Consider the following 25,624-nt stretch of genomic DNA (forward strand, 5'->3'; position numbering starts at 1 on the left):
CATCCCAGAAAGCTCTCCTCTCTCTAATCTCCTGACGCCATCGTAGAGGAGACTTTTTATTCAATTTGGCTTTATAGCTCAGCTGTACCATCCTACAAACTCAACGTTCTCTCCTTCCCCTCTCGTTTCTCCAGTGTTACCAAGTTTTGAAGTCACGTTGGAGCCATCTAAGAAGTTTTTTTACATAGATGGCAACGAGGACCTCATAATTCATATCAACGCGAGGTGGGTGTCTCTGTGAGCTGGTAGAGTGGAAGGGGAGGCGGTGCATCATGGGAGTACCTGGCCCTGGTGCATCATGGGAGATGCTGTCTGGCTGGGCGGGCTGGGCCCATAGAGGAGAATGGGCACATGAGACAAGAGAACTACAACTCCCAGGAGGCATTATGGCAGCATTTCCAAATTTAAATATTTTGGGTTTTCAGGCATTCAATTTTTCAATTAAAAATAGATTTCTTTTTTCCCCCTATGGAAAGCAGACAGTTCTTACAGAAAATTTTGTTTGGTAAATAACTCAGTTTGCCATCGAAAAACAGTTTAGAGGGGAAACATTCAGCAAGCTATTCTCCCAAAGTAAAGTTTCTTCTGGTGAGGAACTGAAACCTGGCCTGACCCATAAGCAAACTCCGTGGCTACAGCTGAGTTCCTTCATCTACTATTTCTGCCACTTCCTCCAGCTAGCACATCAGAAAGAGGTTAATTGAAAACAAATGAGTTATTTTAGTTTGATCTGTGACTGGGCCACCTTTAACCAAGGGCACATGGTATCTTTCAAGAGACCACGATGGAAATTTCTTTGGTATAACCCACAAGCCAGCACCACAGGTTCTCAGGAGGTTTCCGTGGGGCTTTTCTTACCCATCCTCTCCTCTTTCAGGTTCCTCTATGGGAAAGACTTACAGGGCACCGCCTTTGTCCTCTTTGGGGTGAAGATAGGCGATGAGAAGAAAAGCATCCCCCAGTCACTCAAGAGAATTGAGGTAACGCCCGTTCTCGGAAGGGAAATGCTGAGGAAGTGATGCGCCCTCACTAATAAAGTAGTTAAGAGCCTCCCCAAGTGTACATCATCTTAATCAGGTGTTTACCTTCAATGCCACCAAGGGCTGTAGTCAAGATCAGTGTGGGGTGGGGACGTGAGATGGAGCAGAGCCAACTTGTGTGTCTCTATAATCCCGCACAAAGTCCCAATGTGCTCTTACGTATAAAGTGGTAGGTGGCTCCTGAAAAGCTGCCCACTTTCTCTCCCACCAGCTGACTGTAGGTGCTACTCGCCTGTACATGGTTGTGGGCTCAGGGAATTTTCCGTCGGCTCAAGCTTCTCTGCTGCCATGACCCTCGCTGCCATGCCTGCTTCATGCAGCTCCCTCTGCAGCCACCACAGAAGAGGAGTTAAAGGGACAGCATAGGGACTGTGCCATTGCTCCCTATGGCGGGGTGGCCAAAGTGCTGCTGGTGAACCATATGTACCCGAGGAGCTCTGCAATTTGTCACCCCACCACCCAAAGATAGAGGGGCAGCAGCAGAGACTACAGAGCTCAGAGTTGTACGCTGGGACCTGTGGACACCAGGGGTCTCCCCCACCCCAGACACTAATAACAAAGTGGGCTACAATCGATGCCATTCCAGCTGCAATCCTCCTGGCTCCGGGTAGAAGACCAACCTGGGGCATTCGGAGAAAGTTGCCCTCTGCTCTAAATCCATGGAAGTTTGGGAGCCGACAGCTGCGCGTGTGTACGTGTGTGCATGTGACGTTAAGAAACCCTTTCTCTCTTTCTAGATAACTGATGGGAATGGGGAAGCAGAGCTAACCAGAGCAATGCTGCAGAACCGTTTCGTTGACCTGAGGGAGCTCATCGGCCACTCAATCTATGTTACTGTGACGGTTTTGACGCAGTCTGGTAAGCAATTCAGGGCATAGCTTTTGATCTATAAAGCCCTTCAGGGCTTAGGTCCCTTGTACCTTAGAAACACCAGGCCAGATCCTCCTGTTAATTACTGTGGCCAGGGCTGGCTCCAGACCCCAGCACGCCAAGTGCATGCTTGGGGAGGCATGCTGCGGGGGGCACTCTGCCTGTTGCCGGGAGGGCGGCAGGCGGCTCCGGTGGACCTCCCACAGGCATGCCTGCAGATGCGCCTCCGGAGCCGCGGGACCAGCGGACCCTCCGCAGGCACGTCTGCAGGAGGTCCACCAGACCCGCAGGACCGGCGACCGCCAGAGCGCCCCCCGCGGCGTGCCGCCATGCTTGGGGCAGCGAAATTCCTAGAGCCGCCCCTAACTGTGGCATAATTATAGAGTGACCCCAGTAGATTTATTCCTGACTGACAGTGGGGAAGATGAGATCAGAATCTGTCCTGAAACAGCTTTTCCTAACCCCTCCTGTGGCTTCTCTCTGCAGGCAGCGACATGGTGGAAGCGGAAAGAACCGGAATTAACATTGTTACATCTCCCTATGAAATCCACTTCACAAAAACAGCCAAGTACTTCAAGCCAGGGATGCCATTTGAACTCATGGTAATATCTCTTCTGGCTGGATCTAGGCCTTTTTTTGGGTATTAACGGGAGACAAAGGGCCAGGTTCTTATTTCAAGCCGGAGTATCTCCATTGACATCAATTCATGCTGATGTAACTGAAATCAGAATCTCTCTCAAAGCTGACAGTCTATCTAGGAAGCGGTGCAGTGGCACTGGATACAAAACGTGGCATGAGGTCACTCCTATACCTTAGGACAGTGCATGCTACTTCCTGGGCCTTGTACCAGTAACAGGTGCATTCAGGATTCTAGACTCCTCCACTCTCATAATGAGGCTGTATGCTGGGCCCAGTGCTCCAGGGCTGTTTGGCTCAGGTTACATGTCTACCCTGCAGTCAGAGGTGTGACTGCAGCCCATGTAGACATACCTGAGCCAGCTTTGATCTAGCAATGATAGCAGTGAAGCCATGGAAGGCTGTAAAACCCTGCCAGGGACCCTGGATGTGAACTCAAGCAGGTAGCCTGTGTTGCAGCAGCTTCACTGCTCTTGTTATTCCAGAAAGCTAAACCAAAGCTAGCTTGGTCACCCCTTTGATTGCAGTGTAGCTATACCCTCAGTATGCAGCTAGATGTATATTTTCTCCTGCATTGCAGCCTGAGGTTCAAATGCAGTAAGAAGAAAGGTTTGGGAGAGGCCAGGGTTGAGGGGTGGAGAGAGATGGGGAATGGGTGAATGGTGGAGGAAGGGGAGAATTGGGAAGCAACAGGCCTGGGGAGTAGAGGGGATCTAGTGCGGAACTGCCGAGGGCAGTGAAATTGGAGGGTGGGGCAGCCGTGCGATCATTCTCTCCTGTCTGTGTCTCCATTGCTTAATGCACTCACAGAATCTCTAACCTAGTCCAACACAATGCTAGGCAGTAATCCCTTTGTCTCCCCTTGATCTCAGGTCTACGTTACAAACCCTGATGGCTCACCAGCAGCCCGCGTTCCCGTTAAGGTGGATGGTTCCCAAGATTCTAGGCTGACTCAGCGAGATGGGACGGCGAAGCTGGTTATCAACACACCTATGGGGCAATCCCAGTTAGCCATCACTGTGAGTAACCTTCCAGTATCACGTGATGCAGCTTCAATATGACCACTATTTCCATCTCAGGCTGGCATAGCACCTGAACTTCCTTCTCCCTACACTGGGTGAGATCAGGTCATTTCCAGCGGCCTGTGATTTGGATTTCATAAGGGGCAGCGTCTTGTGGGAAATGCACAGATATCTGGCAAAGAGCTAAAGGAATTGACTGTATGGTTAATGAAAATGCAACAGCATGGGAGGCTGGCTGGTTGGGGCTTGGAAGAGGGCGCCAGAGAAGCCAAAGATTGACTGGGCCATAGAGACTAAACTTCCTTCTTAATACCGGAAGGGTCCGGGCTGAGATACAGTGATGGGAGGTCATGTGGGGAAGCTTCCCCTGCCAGAGTCCATGCTGTGGTTGTCCTGTGGCTTGAGAGGCTTCAGTCTCCTGGGCCTTTCAAAGCACTAAACTATATAAAGAAATTGAATGGGAGCTTCTGCAACACTAAGAATACCTGAAGGGAGGCAATGCAGCTTTGTGCCTTGGGCTCAGGAGGCCTAGGTTCAACTCCTGGCTTTGCCACTGTTTCTCCATGTGATCTTCAGCACATCACTTCCCCTCTCTGTGCCTCAGTTTCCACTGTGTAAACGAGGGACCTCCTTTGTAGAGCTCTCTGGGAGCCAGGCATGAAAAGCACTAGGTGCTGCTATTAGAATAAGGACTGGAGGTCATTACTTTTTCTTGGCTTAATGAACTAGTTTTTATTTATTTAAAGATTTAGGGTCCAGACTCTGCTTTTCATGAAAATGATGTAAATCTGAAGCAACTCTGAATTTACACCAGTGTAACTGAGAACAGAATCTGGCCCAGACGGATGTGTTAAAGACTGTTTTCAGGCTCAAATTTAGTTTAACTGACACTGCTTTTTTTTCCCCTGAACCTTCCAGGTAAAAACTGACCATAGGGACCTCCCAGAGAACCGCCAGGCCCGTAAGTCCATGGTGGCTAAAGCCTATAAGACCCAAGGAGGATCTCAAAATTATCTTCATCTGGCAGTCGCCTCTACTGAACTCAAACCTGGAGACAACTTAATTGTGAACTTCCACCTGAAAACTAGTAGCCAAAGTATTGTGAACACGAACATGTACTTCACCTACCTGGTAAGTGTGGTGCTCCAAGGTAGTAGGTTCTCCTTTTACATCCAGGCACTGAAGACTCCATAGTGACACAGAAGCAGGGCTTAAATTCTTATAGAGTATTTCCCGGAGTCCCCCACACCTCCCCCCAGCAGCCTATAAAAACTCAAGGGAAGTTGAAAATATTTACCGGAAAGCTCCAGTTGAATTTAAGCCCTGCATAGAAGCTTTATTACTCATGTCTACATGGCCTGGAGTAGCCACCCAGCACTGACTAAACCCCCAATGTCATCTTCTCAAGGCTGAACATAAACCGAGGATGGATTATCTGGGGACAGGAGTCTGCTTTAGTTTCTCCAAAGTCCCGATTGGGAAATTAGAGGAGACTCCCCAAACATTATTGTATTGCAATCAAAGTCTGAATTTAGGGGTAAGACAGATGCACATAGAAGGATGCACCCACAGCAGGAGCAGATTTACCATGAAACAAACCGTGTGGTGGCATGGGGCCCTCAATGACAGGGAGGCCCCCAAAATGCAGGACAACTATCTGACAACCTGCCCCGAGTCCCAGCCGGTGGCACAGCAGGGCTCAGGCAGGCAGGCAGGCTGCATGCTGTAGCCGGTGGCCCCACACCGCTCCAGGAAGCAGCCAGCTGCTGGGACGTCTCTGCGTGCCCCTGGCGGGGGTGGTGGCAGCTCCACACGCTGCCTCTGCCCTGGGCAGTGCATGGAGACCCACTGCCCCCCTTCCCCTAAGGGGCACGGAGAGACGTGCCAGCAGCAGAGCTGAAGTGGCATCCTGCCCGCTCAGCCTCCCTCCCTCCTGGAAGCAGCTGGCATATCCCTGCAGCCCCTGGTGGGGGGGAGGGTGTCTCCATGCTGATTCCACAGCTCCCATTGGCTGGGAACTGCAGCCAATGGGAGCTGCAGGGGCGGCGCCCGAGGGAAGCGGCGCACAGAGCTCTCTTGGATAACCCTCCCACCTCCTCCCCCGCTTAGGAGCCGCTGCTGGAAGGATGTGTGTGCCGGTCGCTTTGGGAGCTGTGCCGCCCCCCTAACCACCTCCCACCCCCCAACCCCCCGCCCCAACCCAGATCCTGCACCCCGCACCCAAACTTCCTCCCAGAGCCTCCACCCCTCCTCCCACACCCCTGCCCCTGCCCAGAGCCCACACCCCTTCCTGCACCCCCAACCCCCTGCCACAATCAAGGTACCTCACTTTATTTTCATTTACTTCCCATTACTTTATAATATAGGAGGAGGATGAAGAGAAAAAGAATGAAAAACAGGGGAGATAAGAGAATGTTCTTTTTCTTGGCTGGGTCCTGAAGGGGGGGCCCCCCAAAATGAAGCCGCTCACAGGGCCCCACTAACTCTAAATCCATCACTGACCCATAGTCCTTTGCTCTAACCACTAGACCGCACTCCCATGCAGAACCAGAAGTAGAATCCAGGGGTCCAGACTCCCAGGCCTTTGCTCCAACCAGTTCCTCGTCTAACCCATTCCAGTCGTGAGGGATGGTCCTAAACTGGATGATGCTTGGATTTGGGAGTCTGAAGAGTATCTGAATTCCAGACCCTCCACACCTCAGAGCCAGGTCCTGCAGTCCTCAACCAGTTCCATCAACTCTAGACTCTGAAACATTCCAAGTCTCTTGGTCTTGTCCAGGTGCATGATGAGGTTCATTGTCCTTCACAACCCACGTCTCATGTTTCCCTGTTAGATCCTGAATAAAGGGAAGATCATCCGGGCTGGAAGACAGGCCAAGCAAGTGGGACAAAATCTGGTGACCATGTCTCTGCACATCACTCCAGACCTCATCCCTTCATTCCGCATCGTGGCTTACTACCAAGTAGGAAATTCAGAGATTGTAGCAGACTCAGTCTGGGTGGACGTCCAGGACACCTGCATGGGAACGGTGGGTTGATTTTTCTCTCTGGTCCTCTGAGTCTAGGCCTGTTAATAGAAATTGACACTTGTCATAAAGCCATCACTATTATCCACGATTTTCTTCTCGCTTCAAGGTTCAGACTTCTTTTTCCTCCTCCTTTAGCACAATGGAGACCAGGGCACCATTCAATCATGACTGGAGAGTCGAAACACACAAAAAATCATTTTTAGGAATAATGGGACAAGATTCAGCTCTCAGCGTCTCCTGGGTCAATAGCACAATTAAGAGATTCCAGAGGCCTGGTCTACACTAAGGGCGGGGGTCGAACTAGGGTACGCAAGTTCAGCTACGCGAATAGCGTAGCTGAACTCGAAGTACCCTAGTTCGACTGACTTACCCGTCCAGACGCGGCGGGGTCGAACTCCGCGGCTCCAAGGTCGACTCCGCCACCGCCGTTCGCGGTGGTGGAGTTCCAGAGTCGACCAGCGCGTGTGGGGAGTTCGAACTATCGCGTCTTGATTAGACGCGATAGTTCGAACTCGGAGAAGTCGAACTCACCGCGTCGACCCGCGCGGTGAGTATGGACCTGCCCTTAGAGATGCAATAGAAAGATAGATAGAAATTAAGGTCTATAAATAGATTCCTTTGGAATCTAGAATCAGCTTCAGATTTACTCTACTTTTTTATGCTAAGAAAGGAAGTAAATGGCTTCCCTCTGCCATAAAATAACCCCCTTGCTTCGCCCTTTTCCAAATAGCTGGTGGTGAAAGGAGCCACTGAGGCAGACAATAGAATCCACAAGCCAGGGTCCTCAATGAAAATCAAAGTGGAAGGAGATGCTGGAGCGCGTGTCGGGCTGGTGGCCGTGGACAAGGGAGTCTACGTTCTGAACAAGAAACACAAGATTTCGCAAACAAAGGTGGGCCATGAAAACATCGGGACATTGGCTGTGACTGGTGGTGTTTTACGGGGTGGAAGGTACTGAGCTGAGATTTTGTTTGGTAATAGCAAGAATTTTTTTGCTTACGAGCGAACTCCTTGGGGTGGGCTCTTCCTCAGACTCAATCAAAGCAGGGGTGGGTCAGTTCAGTCCTTGAATGAGAGACTTTAAAGGAAACCCAGGGAGCTGCAAGAAGTAATTTTGGTGATTCAGAAGGAGGCCTTCCTCCATAGGCATGGGAACGAGGCGTGTGAGGGGTGCTACAGCACCCCCTGATTTTACATGGGGCAGGGCTCCAGGCCTGGGGTCCCGGCTGCCGGCTCCGCACCCAGCCCCCTGCTCCTGGCCCTGTGCCAAGAGTCTCAGCTGCCAGCCCCGCACCCAGGGCTCCACATCTATCCCCAGCTGTGGCCCCAGCCTCGGCCCCCTTATCCCGTCCCGTCCCCCCGCTCCCGGAGCCAGGGTCCTGCTCCCGGCCCCAGCTCTAGGGGGCAGCAGGGGGCATGGACAGGGAGGAAGGGGCACAGCTCCCCCACTCTAGAAAGTGTTCCAGCACCACTGCCTTCCTCCCTCTGAGTCAGTTCTCATTCCAACACCATGCTAGAGGTGGCTATGATCTTTCATGGTACGTCTACACAGCATTTTGGAGCAAGCGGGAGCAAGCTTCCCAGCCCTAGTCGACACATGTGGATTAATGGGGCTCATGCTAGCACTCTAAAAATATAGACGGCGCCGAGGAAGGGGGGTGGGCTTCAGAGCCTGAGCTCCAGCCTAAGCCACCGCTTCACGGCACTGTCTACGCGGCTATTTTCAGAGTGCTAGCCCATGCCCTGCCAGCTCAAGTCTGTCAACCTGCACCAGACACAAAACACTGTGTAGATAGAGCATTTTTAATCCGTAGCATTCGAAGAGCAAAATCTAGTCTTCAGAGGGTAAAGTGCTTTGAGACCCTTCTGGCTGGGAGTCCAAAGGGACCAAGGGGAATTAGACCTCTGTGGAAGTCCAGGCCTATATAGATACAAAATACCACGATTCATAATGATTTCCTATCTATGCCCACTCGTCACAGATCTGGGACTCTGTGGAGAAAAGCGACATTGGGTGCACACCTGGCAGTGGCAAGGACAATATGGGTGTGTTTGCAGATGCTGGACTGAGCCTGGAGACCAGCATTAAGATTTCAACACCCCAGAGATCAGGTATCACTGCATGGATCTGAAACTCCTTGCTTACCTCCCCATTCAGCAACTAGCTTCACAGACTGGCTGATCTCTGGGTGGCTCGAGGTATTGGTAACAGGGTTTCAAAACCGTCCACTTCCAAGTCTTTGTTCACCTGCCCCAGGACAGTAGCAATTGAAAGCCGGCCTCTTGGTGGTCTGTGCTGTGATGGTTTCAATCTGCCTCCCAGTGGGCAAGCATTCAGAGAAGGCGGCTTGGCCTAGATCAGGCCAAATCCGGACTGCCAGATGCTTTTGAATGGACCCCGAAATCTTTTTATTTAGTCTGAGTCTGAACCCTGACTACACCTTGACCCAGAAATTTGGACCTTGACAAAAAATAATTGACTACCCCGACCTAGAGTTTAGAGGGGGACAGGGAATCAGGACTCCTGGGTTCTGTTCCCAGCTCTTGGAGATAGTGAGGTATGTTAGATGGGTTGCAGTAGGATACAGGATTCAGGAAGCCTAGATTCCATTTCTGACTCTGCCATTTGCGTGATTTTGCGGACGTCATTTCACCTCTGGGTGTCTCAGCTTTGCCATCTACCAACTGGGGATAATGATATTTGCCTTTGTAAAGTGTTTTGAGGTTCTTGGATGAATGGGGCATAGATGTGCAGTGTGTGATTGTTACATCACAAAAGCCATCACCACAATGGCCAGCTGAGTCTCAGCAGGGAGGCTAAGGGCTGGTTGGGTCACAAAGACTGAGCTCCCCTCTGTCCAGAGCTTCATTTCGGTTTCTCACTTCTTTCTGCAGAGCCAGAGTGTCCCCAGCCAGCAAAACGCCGGCGTCGCTCCGTTCAGCTCATTGAGTATAAGGCAAACAAAAGTAGGTACCAGTGAGACTGGGGAAAAGAATTGTCATCCCTGGTCAAACCATCTGTCCAGCAAGGGGGATATCCTGCTTCCCAAGAGTGACCAACATCCGACGGTTTAGAGGAAGGCAAAATTCCCAATGCACCTGTCCCCCTAGTGCAGCATTTCTCAAACTGGGGTCCACGAGGGTACTCCAGGGGGTCCATGAGCCCCACTGATCAATTCCTCCCCCTCCCTCTCAGCACCTCCTGCACACCGGGAACAGCTGTTCAGCAGCGTGCAGGAGGTGCTAGGAGGGAGGGGAAGGACTGAGGATGGGGTGTGCTCAGGGGATGGGGCAGAAAGAACTGGGGGAAAGGAAAGGCAGGGATGGAGCAGGGGAGGGAAGAGGTGGGGTGGGGTCTTGGGGGAAGGGGTGGAGTTGGGATGGGGCCTGGGGCTGAGCAGGGGGTTTGGAGGACCACGAAAAATTTTAAATCAAAATGGGTGTCCTCGGGTTGCTAAAGTTTGAGAACCTCTGCCCTAGTGTATTGTTGTACTGGAGAGATGAGGACGATGCCTGGGTGACTCAGTGGAGCATGGTGCTCTCCGTAATCGAGAATAGGGAAAGTGGAGTTTTAGTTGTGTTCAGATGCAGCTGTCTGCGTGTTGCACTGGAACAACAGGTGTAGGGGAATCTAGGCTGGCCTACTGTGCACTCCAAGGAGCTGGAAGAAGGTTTGCATGAAAATGAGGAAGGAACTTTCCCATGCATACTCCAGCACCCTTCTTTTGTTGTTTTTCGTGCTGCACGTCTCTCTTCTGTCCCTTCCCAGTGAGGATTACACCGGCTTCGACTCTGGGCCAGATGTTCATTTGCATGAACCATTCAGTCAATGTCATGGAGGGTGATGAAGCACTGGAATGGGTTACCTAGGGAGGTGGTGGAATCTCCTTCCTTAGAGGTTTTTAAGGTCAGGCTTCACAAAGCCCTGGCTGGGATGATTTAGTTGGTGTTGGTCTGCTTTGAGCAGGGGGTTGGACTAGATGACCTCCTGAGGTCTCTTCCAACCCTGATATCCTATGATTCTATGTCCATAGTGGACAACTCCCCTGGTGGATGGGAATTCCCCATTAAATCAGCAAAGGCACATTTTGTGCCAACCCCCCGCTCCATCTCCAGTGTAGGCAGCTGCTCAGGGGGTGGGAAGGACAACAAGGCAGGGAGAGACTGACAGGGAGTGTTCTGCCTTGCCAGTCCTCTTCTGGGGTATGGCCCGTAGGAACAATGGACCTAATGCTAGAAACATAGGTTAGAAAAGCCCATAGGCTGCTGTATGTATCACTGGGAAAAGATTCACCTACAGGGTGTGATGCGCAAGGGGGGTACGTGAGACGCACCTGTAGGTGGTGTGAGTGTAAGGGTGTCTTTGTTGGGGTAACATACACTCTGGCGGGCTGGGAGAAGGTGTACATTTCACCCGCTGACTCTCCTCTGCCTTTTGCCCATCTCCACTAGAGAGTAAAGAGGACTGAGACATTGCGAGACACAACAGACTCAGTAGGAGAGACCTTGTGGTTTGTACATTTCAGCGGCAGAGTACCAGGACCAGGCAGTGAAGAAATGCTGCGAAGATGGGATGTATGAGAACCCCATGGGGCACAGCTGTGAGAAGCGGGCTGGGTACATCCTGGATACGGCCGAGTGCAAGAAGGCCTTCCTCGACTGCTGCAACTATATCAAAACGATACGGGACGAGCGGCAGCGGGAGCTCCAACTGGAACTGTCACGAAGCAAGTACCAGGGTTTTAATATCACTCAGAGGAGGGACGGTGGAAGGATATTGGGCCACCCGAGCTGGTGCTGCTCATGTTCACTGGGTGAGATCCGTGTCCCAGAGCATGGGCAGCTGGAAGAGGCTCGCCATATGCGGAATCAGCCAAAGAAGAAGAGCACGTCACTCTGGGATGTTGTGGGCGGGGAGAGGCAACCAAATGTGGGTGGCTGGCACCTTCTCCCATCTACCCACCCACCTATGCTACAACCCCAGAACATGGTGGCATCAAAACATAACGGTTTATGCCACAACATCACTGCCATCCTATTGAATCTCAGTGCAGGGCACTGAGGATTTCACAGCTCGGCTAACTACCTCTGATTTAACATCCCAGGTCACATTGATGAAGGGTTCTTACAAGATGAAGATATTACCTCGAGGAGCCACTTTCCAGAGAGTTGGTTATGGCAAGTGGAACAGCTGCCCCAGCTGCCAAACAGAGATGGGTAAGAGTGTGTAGCTCTGTGGTTCTCACGGGACCAGATCCACAGTGGGTGTAAGTCAGTAAATCTTTACTGACCTGGCCCATTGTTCTGTGCTATATTTTTGCCCCAAAACAAAAGGCATGACATAAGTATGTCCAACCACTGCTGAAGTCAGTGTCTATAACTGGTTAGGATCTCAATGTCCGATCTCATTTAAGGGTGGGTGAATTTGGGATTTAGACCCTTGGACTGAGAATGCCCATGAGACCTAGCTTCTTCCTTCTGTAAATTAAAACTCTGCCTCTCTCTCCTTGTAGAATTTCTTCCAAGACCTTGAATTTTTACCTGAAGGATTCCATCACTACCTGGGAGGTGCTGGCCGTGAGCCTCTCCGAGACCAAAGGTGAGGAACACAGCCAGCTTGCTGAAGTGAGCCAATAGAAATTCGAATGGGGAAAAAGGGGCTCCAGACAGCAACGGACCTTAAAAACCTCACAGTGAGATGGAACAATCCAGGTGATAACAAACGGGTTTCAATATTAAAGCATAAATCCCATTGATCCTGACCCGGGGTCCTTTCCTACTGCAGGGATCTGTGTGGCTGACCCCTACGAGATAACAGTGATGAAGGACTTTTTCATCGACCTCCGGCTGCCTTACTCTGTAGTGAGGAATGAGCAGGTGGAGATCCGGGTTATTCTCTACAACTATCAGGATGACAAAATCAAGGTAAACTTGCATCTAGCACCTAGATATTGCATTGCTAGTTACACTTCAGACAGGCCATTAGATACAGGCGTGCCCAACTCGAGATCTCCATGCCACACAGAAAACTACGGCCCCAAGCTGCATGAGCAATGGGTATAATAGGCCTGGGGAGGCTAAGCCCAAAACACAGTGCGGCTCACCCACGCTCCGCCCTGAGGCCCCGCTCCTGCGTTCCGCTCTTCCCCTGGCCTTGCCTACACTGTTCCTCTTCCCGTTCCAGGTCCGCCTCTTCCCCCGAAGCCGCCCTGCCTGCCTCTCGTGCTGCCTTTAATGGCTACTAGCCAGGATGGGTAAGGAATGGGGTCCCTAGCCTCTATTTGTCAGAGGGTGGAGATGGATGGCAGGAGAGAAATCACTTGATCATTACCTGTTAGGTTCACTCCCTCTGTGGAACCTGGCATTGGCCACTGTCGGTAGACAGGATACTGGGATGGATGGACATTTGGTCTGACCCAGTGCGGCCATTCTTATGTTTTATGTTCTTCTGCTCCCGCACTTCCCCCATGACCTCCCCACCCACCTCTCACGCCTCTCCATACACCCCCTAAGGCTCCCATACCTGCCTCTCATGCCTCTTCACCCCCTCCCCCACTCGCCACTTGCACTTCTTCTCTTAAAAAGGCAGAAAGACGAGGGTGTCAGGTGGCGGGTGGGGGAGGATGCGAAGAGGCGTGAGCAGTGGGAGGGCCCCCAGGGGAGGGGGCTGAGCAGGAGTGGGGCCTGGGGTGGAGCATGGGGCAGGGCCACGGTCCGGGTGCTGGTGGCCCCCCCACACACACACACACTTCTAGGGAGCTTCCAACACTCAGGCCCCCACCCTTCCCCAACGCGGGAGTCACACATGACCCATGCCAAGCTGATTCTGTCCTGAAATAGACACATTAAAACGATCAGGTCAAACAGAACCCATTCACGGTGTGTATTTACAGAAGGTCGTTCCCAAAATAAGGGCTGCTTGTTGGTCACCGTCTGACTAAATGAGTTCACGGTTTCACTTCCGAATGGGACATATGTCTGTAATGTGGGCTTAAATGTCCTCTAGTGGTAGTTCTGAATATACGGCCCTGTTGGGTCAGACCAGTGGTACAGCTAACCCAGTACCCGTCTTCCGACAGTGGCCAGTGCCAGGTGATTCAGAGGGAATGAACAGAACAGGGCAATTATCGAGTGATCCCTCCCCTGTCATCCAGTCCCAGCTTCTGGCTGTCAGAGTTTTAGGGACAACCAGAGCATGGGGTTGCACCTGACTGTCTTGGCTAATTCCATTGATGGACCTGTCCTCCATAAACTTAGCTAATTCTTTTCTAAACCCAATTATACTTTTGGATTTTACAAGATTTCCCTGGCAATGAGTTCTGCGGGTTGACTGTGCAGGGCGTGAAGAAATACTTCCTTACATTTGTTTTAAATTTGCTGCTTATTAATTTTCTTGGATGACCCCTGGTTCCTGTGTTATGTGAAGGAGTAAATGACACTTCCTTATTCACTTTCCTCACATCATTCATAATTTTATAAATCTCTTATACCCTTCCCACAGTCATCTCTTTTCTAACATTAACATTCCTAGTCTTTTTAATCTCTCCTCATAGGGAAGCTGTTCCATCCACTTTATCATTTTTGTTGCCCTTCTCTGTAGTTTTTCCAGTTCTTGCGTATGTTTTTTCAGATGGGGTGACCAGAATTGCAAGCAGTATTCAAGGTGTGGACATACCATGGATTTATATAGTGGCATTGTGATATTTTCTGTCTTATTATCTATCTAATTCCTAATAGTTCCTAACATTCTGTTTGCTTTTTTGACTGCTACTGCACATTGATCAGATATTTTCAGAGAACTATCCACAATGACTCCAAGATCTCTATCTGGACTGGAAACAACTAATTTAGACCCATCATTTTATGCATATAGTTAGCATTATGTTTTCCAATGTGCATTACTGTGTGCATTACTGTGTGCTTATTACTGTGTGCTTATATTTCATCTGCCATTTTCTTGCCCAGTCATACAGTTTTGCAAGATCCCTTAGTAACTCTTCACAGTCTGCTTTGGACTTAACTATCTTGAGTAAATTTGTATTGTCTGAAAACTTTGTCATCTCACTGTTTATCCCCTTTTGCAGATCATTTATGACGATGTTGAAGAGAACAGGTCCCAGTACAGATCCTTGGGGAACCCCGCTATTTACTTCTTGGCTGTGAAAACTGATCAATTATTGCTACCCTTTGTTTCCTATCTTTTAACCAGTTACTGATCCAGGAGAGGACCTTTCCTTTTATCCCATGACTCTTTACTTTGCTCAAGAGCCTTTGGTTTGTGATCTTGTCAAAGCTTTTCTGAAAGTCCAAGTACACTATATCCTCTGGATCACCCGTGTCCACATGCTTGCTGACATCCTCACCCCAGTGTCCTCATCGCAAAGCCATGGTCCCAGTTGACATTCATTGGCCTTCTTTCTGTCCATCTCAGCCGTCAGTCTAAAGACTGAATAGGCAATAGGCAGGGATGAATAGGCAGAGCTTGCCCTGCTACTGCTTGTCCTGTCCCCGATCTATGGACAAATGTGGTACTTGGGTTTCTAAAGGCTGCCGGTCTGGATCCTTTGGCTTCATTACACATCAACCAGTGCTTTTTAGCCTTGTTATAGGACTTCTTCTTGGAGAAATGCTGCAAAATGCTGAGCACCTTGAGCTTGCTGGAGGCATTCAGCACCTGGCAGGATTGGACCCTCAGACCCCAGCCAGCAAAGCAGCCGTTTGTAACAGAGAGAACCGCTCCCCTCTGGTTACCGTATTTCTCTGGGTAAAAGCTGCCCCTGTGCTCACTTCCCAGGTCCGAATGGAGCTGTTACACAATCCAGCTTTGTGCAGCGCATCCTCTTCCAAAACGAAATATCGGCAGATCCTGGACATTGAGCCCATGTCTTCCCGGGCGGTGCCACTCGTGATCGTCCCACTGGAGCTAGGGCTGCACGACGTAGAGGTGAAAGCAGCTGTGTGGGACTCATACGTGTCCGACGGTGTGAAGAAGAAGCTGAAGGTCGTGGTATGTACTGGGTCACAGGCATCCATCCTGTCTGGTCACAGGACAAGCAGCCGGTGGCATGGCTAGGTTGTCTTTGGAATCTGGTCTTTACCTTACCTCAGAAGTTAGCACCTCTGTCCTCAGCCCACTTCCTTCTCTCCACTGCAGTGACCACAGCAGCTTTGTTAATGGCCTAGTTGCTGCACGTAACTCTGCAGGTGTGTCTGCAGGGTGTCCCATGAGAGACCCAAGCTCAGCTGCTAAGCCCCCTAGTGTCTTGCTCCTTGGACCAGCGCCCTCAGTGGGCTCCATTTCTGCAGTAAAATTGTGGGAGGACGTTTTAAAGATATTCTCACACACTTCATGGAAAATGTTGCTGGTGTATCTCAAAGAATCATCTCATGAGCCCTCACTGCACATGAAGGATGGTCCAGTGGTTAAAGTATTGACCTAGGGCGTAGGAGACTTGGTTTTGATTCCCTGCTGTGCCACAGACTCCCTGTGTGACCTTGGGTAAGTCACTTAGTCTCTCTGCACTTCAGTTACCCATCTGTAAAATGGGGATGTTAGTGCTGCCCTATGTCCCAGGGGGGTTGTAGCAATAGATCCATGCAAGACTGTGAAGCACTCAGATACTACAATGATGAGGGCCATGATAAACCCTCCCAAACATCTTTAGGCTGGCCCTGTGAACAGTGGTCTGATATTGGAGGACATGAGTCAGTTATATTTGAGAGCAGAAGGGCCAGAACTGACTCTTCCAGCTTGCCCATGGAAAATCAATGCCATTTGGCCTCTTAACGGGAGACTTCACTTGGGGATCAGGGGTCCTTCACTGAGAACTGAAACAACGTATAGCCGTGAGAACACCAATTCCTTACCCTGCGCGGTTCTAGGGGGAAAGCTCGGCTCTAGGGGTAAATTCATTCCGGGTAAAGCTCCACTGAAGTCAGGAGATGTACACCAGGGTGGCATTTGGGGCTGGGAAATGGGGCTTCCCCCTTTTCCTTCCAAGATGCAGCCAGACCAAAAGGAAACATTCCTTCTCCCGTTTCTTTCTCCAGACCTGAGGGAGAGCTCTGGGAAGCGTGAAAGGCTTGTCCCTTCCACCAACCGAAGTTGGTCAATAAAAGATATTACCTGACCCCCCCTGCCCTTGTCTCTCTCTCTTATCTTGGGATGGGGGGGGGGCCAAGGGACCATGGCCCTCCCACTTTAGCCACGGGCCCGGCCCCCAGCCCTTCCTCTTCCCCCCCCCAAGGCCCCGCCCCCTGGCCAGACCGGAAGCTGGAGCCCGGCCCAGGTAAGAGCGGCCCAGGGAGCCTGGGCTTCTGTGGGGAGCCGTAGACCCTCCACCTGCCTGGGGGAGGGGCTGAGAGCAGCCCCTGGCCCATGTCCCCACCCCCTGGGGTCGGGGTAAGAGCTGCACGGGCAGCTGTGGGTAGCCGCAGACCCTCCACCTGCCCTAGGCAGGGACGTGGGCTGGGGGCTGCTCTTGGGCCCTCTGACCCCGGGCAGGGGGTGCGCCCTGCGCTCCCCAGCTGGGGTCCAGCTGCCAGCTTGGCTGGGGGGCGGGACTTTGGGGGGAGAGGAGGGGCAGGGCCACAGAGGGCATGGGGCCTCATGGGCCCCCCACTTTGGGGAAGAATCCATCGCCCACAGGAGCCAACTTTTCAAAGAGCCGGGGGTGCTCGACCCCCAGGCTCCGCCCCCACTCCATCCCTTCTCCCAAGGCTCCACCCCTCCCTGCCTCTTCCTGCCCCCTCCCCTGAGCGTGTCCTCGCTCCTCCTCCCAACCTCCTGCACGCTGCGAAACAGCTGTTTGCAGTGGGCAAGGGGCGTGGGGAAGGAGAGGGAGGCGCTGATCCGCGGTGGGTGACAAACACTTGGGGGGGAGAGAGAGAGCTGATGTGGGGCTGCCGCTGGGTGCTCAGCACCCACCAGTTTTTCCCTGTGGGTGCTCCAGCCCCAGAGGACCCACGGAGTCGGTGCCTATGCCGTCACCCCTGTCCTGGGACCAACCTGGCTACAACGCTGCAAATAACTTTTGTTCCACTTTGATCATGTGTTCTTGTTCTTCCCTCCTAGCCTGAAGGGATGAGAGTAAGCCGGACTATGTCCGCTCAGCTGGATCCAGCTGCAGCAGGTGAGTAACCACAATGATTTGTCTTTATGTAGCGCCTTTCCTTCTGCAAGCGCCCAGTGAGCACACAATGTATAGACAAGCGAGGGTATCTCATTTTTGGAGCCCTCGTATCTTTCAAACGCTTTTCCCAATTTGCCTCAAACTCGCCAGAAAAATTCTGCACCTGCCATACGATCGTGCCTGGGGATTTTCAAACGGATCACTTCGGTTTTTGGCAACATGTGAGGCTGCCAGTGGAAGACTTGCATCAGTTCCATGGAATACCCCACACTGGTTTAAAGTTTGTGTGAAATATTGACATTCCTGGTCTTTGCCTTACACAATCATGTATCACCACAGCATTATATCCTTTTGAGATACTTACACATACCATAGTAATTGAGTGTGACAGGTTAGAACCCCCACATCCGAGGTGCCACCTGATGTGCTGGAGTTCCACTGCGTCCGCCCATTCCACCAGCCTGGGCTTCCTCACTCCGTTCTTGCTGTGCCAGGCCCTCAAGCCTTTTCTGGCCCAGACATAGGTAAGACCACAACCAGCAGCAGACACAGACTGAAATCAGCTCTGTGAGGGAAGATTCAGCTCGGGTGTTTACCCAGCACTCACGTGCACACCTCATTTGGGGTGTGAACCCAAAATAATATTGTCTTGCGCTGTATAGAGAGAGAGGCACGATGCAAGCTCATAAAAATCTCCCCCTTCCTCAACATGGAGGGAGATATGCACAGCTCTTTGCCCGCCCCTTCCCCCCAGATATGAATTGCACAAATTGGGTTTTGGAATAAACTAAAAACAATTTTATTAACGATAAAGGGTAAATGTTATGTGATTATACAGGACAGCAAACAGAACAAAGCAGATTACTGAGGAAATAAAACAAAACATGCGAACAAAGCTTAATATACTAAAGAAACAGGGTACACCTTGTAATTTCTCACCCTAAATGATGTTTTAGGCAGGTGGCCGAGTTTCTGCAGATCAGAGTTCCAGTTATGTCTCTTAACAGGGTAAATCCCTGTTCTCAGCCTGGACTCAGCCTTTCCTTCAGATGTTTTTAGCAATCTTCCTTCTTGGATGGGAGGCAAAGGAGAAAAGGTCTGATTGCCTTACTTCCCAGCCTTAAATAGAATATACATAAGGCAGGAATCTTTTGTTTCCCAGTCTGACCCCCCACCCCCACCCCGCTACCTCTTAATGGAAAAACACTGAAAGCCCACGATGGGGGTCTAGTACCAGGTGAGCCGATCACCTGACCTTGTAGTGTCAAAGCAGCAACCCCAGGAGCGTCTCAGGAAGGCGCTGAGATTAGTATCTTCCAAGTCTTGTTGTTCTTCCTAATGGCCTATTGAGGCTGATTGTCTATTGTCTGGTGGGCGTTCCCCCAAATACACACATAGTTGTAATTGTTACATAGTCAATATTCCTAACCTCAGATACAGAAATGATACATGCATACAAATTGGATAGCCACATTCAGTAGATCAGAACATTTCCAATGATACCTCACATGACCCATCTTACATAAAACATATCTTAGTTGTGCCACATTCATATCATAACAATATTTCTATGAAGAATATGGGGTGCAGTGTCACACTGAGCACCTCATGATCTTTAATGTACTTATCCTCACAACACACTTACGAGATAGGGAAATGTTTTTATACCCATTTTACAGCTGGGGAGACTGAGGAACCAAGCTATTAACTACTAGCCCAAAGGCATACAGGGAGTCTGCACCAGAGTAAGGAATGAGTCCAGGTTCTCAGTCCAAGGATAATGTCTTAACCAGTGAACTAATGTTCCTCTCAAAGGAGTCAGACACAAATCAAAACAGATTTTGGTCACACAATGTTGAGCACATTTATAAGCAGTTAATAAAGGGTTTAAAATATTACTATATGTTAGAAGCGGGGTGCAGACATGAACAGTATGTGTTGCAGATATCAATAGAAGGTGTTGTAGTGGTTATAAGCAACCTATTGATCTGCTGAACTCTAAGAATCTGTAACAATTGATTAGCCATTTATTAAAACATTTATTAAGAAGTTGTCAATCCTTTTATAAACTCTGTGTAATCATACTTTTGAATATAAAGTGTGACACGGATTTTGCTATTGGCTGATGGAACAGGTAGCTCTCAAGGATAGAAGAGAACATTTTAGAAAATGTTTGATTCCAAAACTAGACATGATTCTCCATCACTGGAGGCAACAGAGGAAGAATGGAGGCCCAGCCCTGGACTGGTGCCTCTGGGCACTACTGCGGTACAAATAATCATAATTAATAATAAAGTGAAAAGTAGTGGAGAATCAGGCCACTAATATTAATGTCTTTATCATCGCTTTAAATCAGCTGAATTCATGCCTGTGATCACACAGCCGGTTTGGCTTATTCGGAAGTCAGCAGTATGAATCCTGGGACAATCAGTTTGGACTGCAATGTCACCACCCCCCTCTCATCTTAGTACCTTCCTCCATCTCCCTCCACAGGGCATCATTTCAGGCTCTGTATGAAGGCAGGGAGCCTGTAACCCAGGAGAAATAGCAGCTGCAAAGTCAACAGGACGCTCATATTTTCACTGTGGGTTCTTTTCTCCTTTTCACAGGTGGGGAACAGATGATAAAGGTGAAAGCTCCAGATATAAATGATATCATTCCAGATACTGTACCAGAAACCAAAGTCTCCATCACTGGTAAATAAGAGCCTGTGATTGTGAAGTGCTTAGAAATCATACTGAGTGAAACTCAGAAGTTCGTAAGACTGTTGGGCCAGAGGTCAAGAAATGGACCAAATGTTACACACTCTTACAAGTTTTTTCCTAGTGTGCGAGCGAGTTTTTAGTCGAGGAAGAAATACAGTGGCGGTGTTCTTTTTGTGAATTTTCTTTAGGGGAGCTGTGGAAAGCAGCAGGAACATTTGCTTTCATCTCTGTTACTAGAGTTGTTCCCTGGGAACTGAGAAGTAGTGTTTGGGGCCAAGATCCCAGAGAGAGAGGACTGACCTGCATGCTGTTTGCAACTCCCTCTGCTCCAGGACTGGTGTGCATAGTGTAAATGAAACAAGTTGCACTGAAAATATACCCAGACTCCACATCACTGACTTCTCTTCCAACCTGCAAGGTCCCAGCAGGGGTTTGGATCAACTGAACCAGTCTTAGGCCCCAGTTCTACAGGGTGGTGGGTGCCCCAGACTCCAGGGGGCATTGAGGCACATTTCAGGTTCAGAGTGTTAAGTCTACAGAACCCATTGAGGGATCACTTTCTCCCCATTCCCACAAGCCACCACTCCCATGCTTGAATTCACACCAGGTTCTTCTCTTGGCCAGGAAACCCCGTGGCTCAGGTTGTAGAAAACTCTATTGACGGGGCCAAGCTGAAGCATCTTATCGTGGTGCCCTATGGGTGTGTGGAACAGAACATGATCAGTTTGACCCCAACGGTCATTTCCACCTACTTCTTGGACAGCACCAACCAGTGGGAGGCGATGGGGGTGAATCGCCGGGCTGAAGCCATCAACCTGATCAGGAGGGGTAAGAGGCTTTCCTGGGTGACAGCAGGACCTTCTCCAGACTCCTGTTCATTACTAGGGCTTGGTTATTCCTGCATATGGCTATTGGGTGGGGGCCAGGATGGCTAAGGCGAGTGGTGTCAACCTATAGAATACCCCCGGGGGAATTCTGTGCCAAAAATGAAAAATTCTTTCACAATATTTTAAAATTCTGCAAAATTCTACATATTTTATTTGTCAAAATAACACAATATAATCATGCCAGTTTCAATTATTTTGGTAGTTTATTACACAATACCCATGAGCAAGTTTGTCTGTAACAATACAGACAACAAAAAAGTTTCAGGAAATGTTTTTTGACAAATAGATTCCTTACTAGGCATATTCCTACAGAACTCGGAGTAATTCATTTAAACTACAATACAGAAATGTATTTCCTGCACCCCTCAGAAGCAGTGCAAAGGTCTGGGGGAGCCGGGAGTGAAGGTGGAGCTGAGGGAGAGGGTAGTAATGGCTGGGAGGAGCCTTGCTGTGGATTTGAAGGGTTGTTGGGTGTGGGTGGGAGAAGTATGGAACATGTGGGGGTTTTTGGGTCGGGGGGAGCAGGGGCGGCTCTAGGAATTGCGCCGCCCCAAGCAGGGCGGCACACCACGGGGGGTGCTCTGGTGGTCGCCAGTCCCGCAGCTCCGGTGGACCTCCTGCAGACGTGCCTGCGGAGGGTCCGCTGGTCCCGCAGCTCCGGTAGACCTTCCGCAGGCATGCCTGTGGATGCTCCACTGAAGCCCCGGGACCAGTGGACCCTCCGCAGGCACGCCTGTGGGAGGTTCACTGGAGCCACGGGACCAGCGGACCCTCCGCAGGCATGCCTGCGAGAGGTCCACCGGAGCCGCCTGCCGCCCTCCCGCGGCATGCCACCCCAAGCACACGCTTGGGGGGAGAGATTGTTAGGAAGCCTCCCCGCTGCAGACCCTGGCTGACCCCTAGCCTTTCTCATTCAGTCAGGCACATCTGCCCCGTCCCCAAGTGTCCCTGTACCCCCAGTTCCCATGTGTCCCTGCACTTCCACTCAGCCACCTCCTCCCCATGCAACCCTGCACCCCCACTTAGCCACCCCTCCTCCCCCTGTGCCCATGTCCCTGAACCCCCACTCAACCACCCCTCTTCTGTCTGTTCCCATGTATCCCTCCCCTACCCGTCCGTTCAGCCCCCGCCCCAGTCTGTCCCCCCCACTAGCCCTTCTGAACCCATCTTTGACACACACACCCAGCAGCCCCATGTGCTCCATGCTGTCCATCCCCCCATATCCCATGCCTCCTGACCTGGCCCCATGGGCAGAGCACTGAGGAACACAGCTTCTTCTCTTCCCTAGCTGCAGCTGGGGCTGCTCCCACCCGGGAGCAGCCACCCTCCGTTCTGGCACCAGTGCAGCCCATGGTGGGTGAAAGGTGTAACTGCAGAACCTCTCTGGCTGAATGTATTTTCTGCAGACAAAAAAAATTCTGCATGGGACACGAATTCTGCCCGTGCGCAGTGGCACAGAATTCCCCCAGGATTATAATAGAACCATTTTCCATATGCTCCCAGCTCAGATCTATCTCACCTCAACAATTAAATTGTTATTTTCCGGACTGGTGAGTCTTAGCCCACTTCCTAGTGGGACAGATGTACATAGTTGATGGTTAAAATCTGTTCCATCTTGATAACAGCAAAAAACTTACTTTGGGACGGCTGTTTGGGGGTCTTTGTGGGCTCAATTGATGGATCTCAAGTCAGTTCCTAGCGGGACACATATCGGTGTTGCCAAAATCTAATCTGGGGGACCCAGCGGGAGCGCTGGAACCTGGTTAGACGTGTAGGGGGCACTGGCACCAGAACCGTCTCCCTGCCCCCTGTTCCTCCTCTTCCCCTTGGAGAAGCCAGATCCAGGCAATGGTAAGAGCTGCCCAGGGAGCCCGAGCTGCTGTGGGAAGCCCCGGACCCTCCACCTGCTCTGAGGAGAGGGCCTGGGTGCCTGAGAACATCTCCCAGCCTATGTCCCCACCATCTGGGGCACACCACTGCCGGTGGGAGCCAGGGGCAGGGGCTCCAGTCCAGCCTCCTGCCCCCTCCAGGGGCGAGGCCTCAGGTGGAAGGGATGGGCCGGGGGCTAGCCTACCTGAGCTGGTGGTTCACCCACCACCTGTGGCACCACTCCTCCTGTCGCCTCTGGCCCTAGGCTTGCAGTTTGAGGGGGCAACGCCTCCCCCGTTCTCCCAAACTACGCCCATGCCACCACTGCTCCACGCCTGACCGAGGCTATTCCGCCCATGTTAAAAACTGGGCGGGAATGACCTTGCACTTTTAAAAGTGTGTGTGTAGGGGGGTGGCCTTCCTAGCCCCCCCAATTCTGGCACCCCTCGTCCCACAGGGTGTGGTGGGCCCAAATGTTCTTTGTGCCCCGGGCCCCAACAAATCTTAATCCGCTTCTGCCAAAATCCTCGCCACATCTGACCCAGGACATCTTGCAGCTGTCTCTATAGAGTGGCCAAGGTATGAATGTGTCATGGGGACTGAACTCCTCTTTCAATTACCTGTGCTGCCTCTTAGATTTCCTCCTACCTGATATCTGTGCCATGCTCAGCTCACGGCCCTGTGCGCACTAGGAGCAGAATTTCGATGTGATGAGCACATTAGCCTGAGCCAGCGTGAAAGTGACTTGGATCCTGATCTCTGGAGTGCTCGGTTTAGTTGCTTCAATGGACTGGATTCCCAGTCAAACTGGCTGCTGTTAACAAACACAGAATGGAGGTGTCATAGGTTTATTCCCCACTTTGAACTTTAGCGTTCACAAGATGGGGACCTGCATGGACTCCTCTAAACTAAAATCCTAGTTTAGATCTGGTTCTTGCTGCCACCAGTCAAGTTTTAAGTGTCTGACACATTCCCTGTTCCCCCAAAACTCTCCCTGGGGAACACAGATTCAAACTTGAATCTCAACACAAAGGGAAACAACCATTTCCCCCCTCCCCTCTCCTAATGCTTAGGAGAGATACCTGGATTCAAATTCCTTGAATCAAAACAAAGAGGGATTCACTTTTTCCCCCCTCCCCTTCCCCTGAAAATCCAAACAAGGGAAGAAATCAATCAAGTTCTAAAAAGAAAAGATTTTATTAAAAAGAAAGAAAGAAAGTACACTCTCTCTGTAATACCAGGATGGAAAAATATCACAGGGTCTGACTTATAAACCTGGAGAGATTTCCCCCTCCCTCCTCCTCAGAATAATCAGTAACAGCAAACAGAAATAAAGATTTTTTTCAGCAAACACACAATTGCAAATACAGAAAGCAACTCAAAAGACTAATCCGCCTTTTTAACTAATACTCACTATATTGAATAGAAGAGGCTATTTCAGGAAACTTGGAGAACTTGAAGGATATGACTGGCCTCTCTTAAATCCAAAAAGAGACTAACTCCAAACAAAGAAACACAGACAAAGACTTCCCTCCACAGAGATTTGAAATTATCTTGTCCCTTGATTGGTCCTCTGGTCAGGTGTTCATCAGGTTACTGAGCTTGTTAACCCTTTACAGGTAAAAGAGACCTTAACCCTGATCTGTTTATTTATGACAGGAGGGAAGCAGGAAGCTGAGGGCAGAAATGGTGCTTTGCAAAGAGGAAAGAGAGAAGGGGAGAGGGATGACAGATGGGAGGGATAAGGCAGGAGAGGTGCACAACACATTTCAAAGACCTTTCTTTCTCCTTTTCAGGTTACACACAGCAACTGGCATATAAGAAACCCGACCACTCCTATGCAGCCTATACAAGATCACTCTCAAGCACATGGTAAAGGCAGCTTTTCTATAACGCTCTGCTGCGTTGTGTAGAGCTTCTCCTTTGTATACCATTCCTCTGGAAGACATGAGCCAGAGCAATCTATTCCCCTGGCTTCACTGAATGGACAAATTTCATGTGTAGAACTGGATCTTTAGAAAAATACACCAGGGGATTACAAACGGAGGGGACTTGACAGCATCAGAGATTGGTAATGGAATGCAGTTCCTTGTATGGTTGCTGACACCAGAGTGGCTTAGATCAGTAGAGGTCTAACACGTGTTTGTTAGAACATGATGGCTTGTGTGAAATGAATTTGGTGGGTTTCAGTCCAGTTCCCAGTGGGAAGGTGTCCACGGTGCACACAAATTCTATAATCACAGCTCTACTAGTCATGATCCCATCATATTTCATGCTAAGCAAAGTAAGACTCGGGGCACCAACTTCTCCTGGCACCGGTGGGTGCTCGACACCCCACCTCCTCAGGTCCCATCCCGACTCCACCCCTGCCCCGCCCACATTCCAACCCATTCCCCAAAGTCTCCGCCCCTCCCTGCCCCTATTGGACTCCTTC

At 50.6% G+C, this 25,624-nt stretch overlaps 1 protein-coding gene across 1 annotated transcript in view; it reads left to right on the top strand.

Moving 5' to 3' along the window:
• LOC123353542 (venom factor-like) overlaps nt 1–25,624 on the top strand; it is a 61,699-nt gene that overhangs the window by 13,913 nt on the left and 22,162 nt on the right. The window contains exons 8-26 of the mRNA XM_044994694.1: nt 135–225; nt 878–980; nt 1,778–1,898; nt 2,397–2,512; nt 3,419–3,565; nt 4,487–4,699; nt 6,403–6,597; nt 7,328–7,489; nt 8,580–8,709; nt 9,493–9,564; nt 11,124–11,324; nt 11,703–11,814; nt 12,111–12,196; nt 12,383–12,522; nt 15,392–15,604; nt 17,672–17,729; nt 20,339–20,425; nt 21,059–21,262; nt 24,987–25,062. Of these exons, the coding sequence (XP_044850629.1) occupies nt 135–225; nt 878–980; nt 1,778–1,898; nt 2,397–2,512; nt 3,419–3,565; nt 4,487–4,699; nt 6,403–6,597; nt 7,328–7,489; nt 8,580–8,709; nt 9,493–9,564; nt 11,124–11,324; nt 11,703–11,814; nt 12,111–12,196; nt 12,383–12,522; nt 15,392–15,604; nt 17,672–17,729; nt 20,339–20,425; nt 21,059–21,262; nt 24,987–25,062 (2,527 nt within the window). The remainder of the gene's footprint in view (nt 1–134; nt 226–877; nt 981–1,777; nt 1,899–2,396; nt 2,513–3,418; nt 3,566–4,486; nt 4,700–6,402; nt 6,598–7,327; nt 7,490–8,579; nt 8,710–9,492; nt 9,565–11,123; nt 11,325–11,702; nt 11,815–12,110; nt 12,197–12,382; nt 12,523–15,391; nt 15,605–17,671; nt 17,730–20,338; nt 20,426–21,058; nt 21,263–24,986; nt 25,063–25,624) is intronic.

This window comes from Mauremys mutica, chromosome 20 (assembly GCF_020497125.1).
Source record: "Mauremys mutica isolate MM-2020 ecotype Southern chromosome 20, ASM2049712v1, whole genome shotgun sequence".
Lineage (NCBI taxonomy): Eukaryota > Metazoa > Chordata > Testudines > Geoemydidae > Mauremys > Mauremys mutica.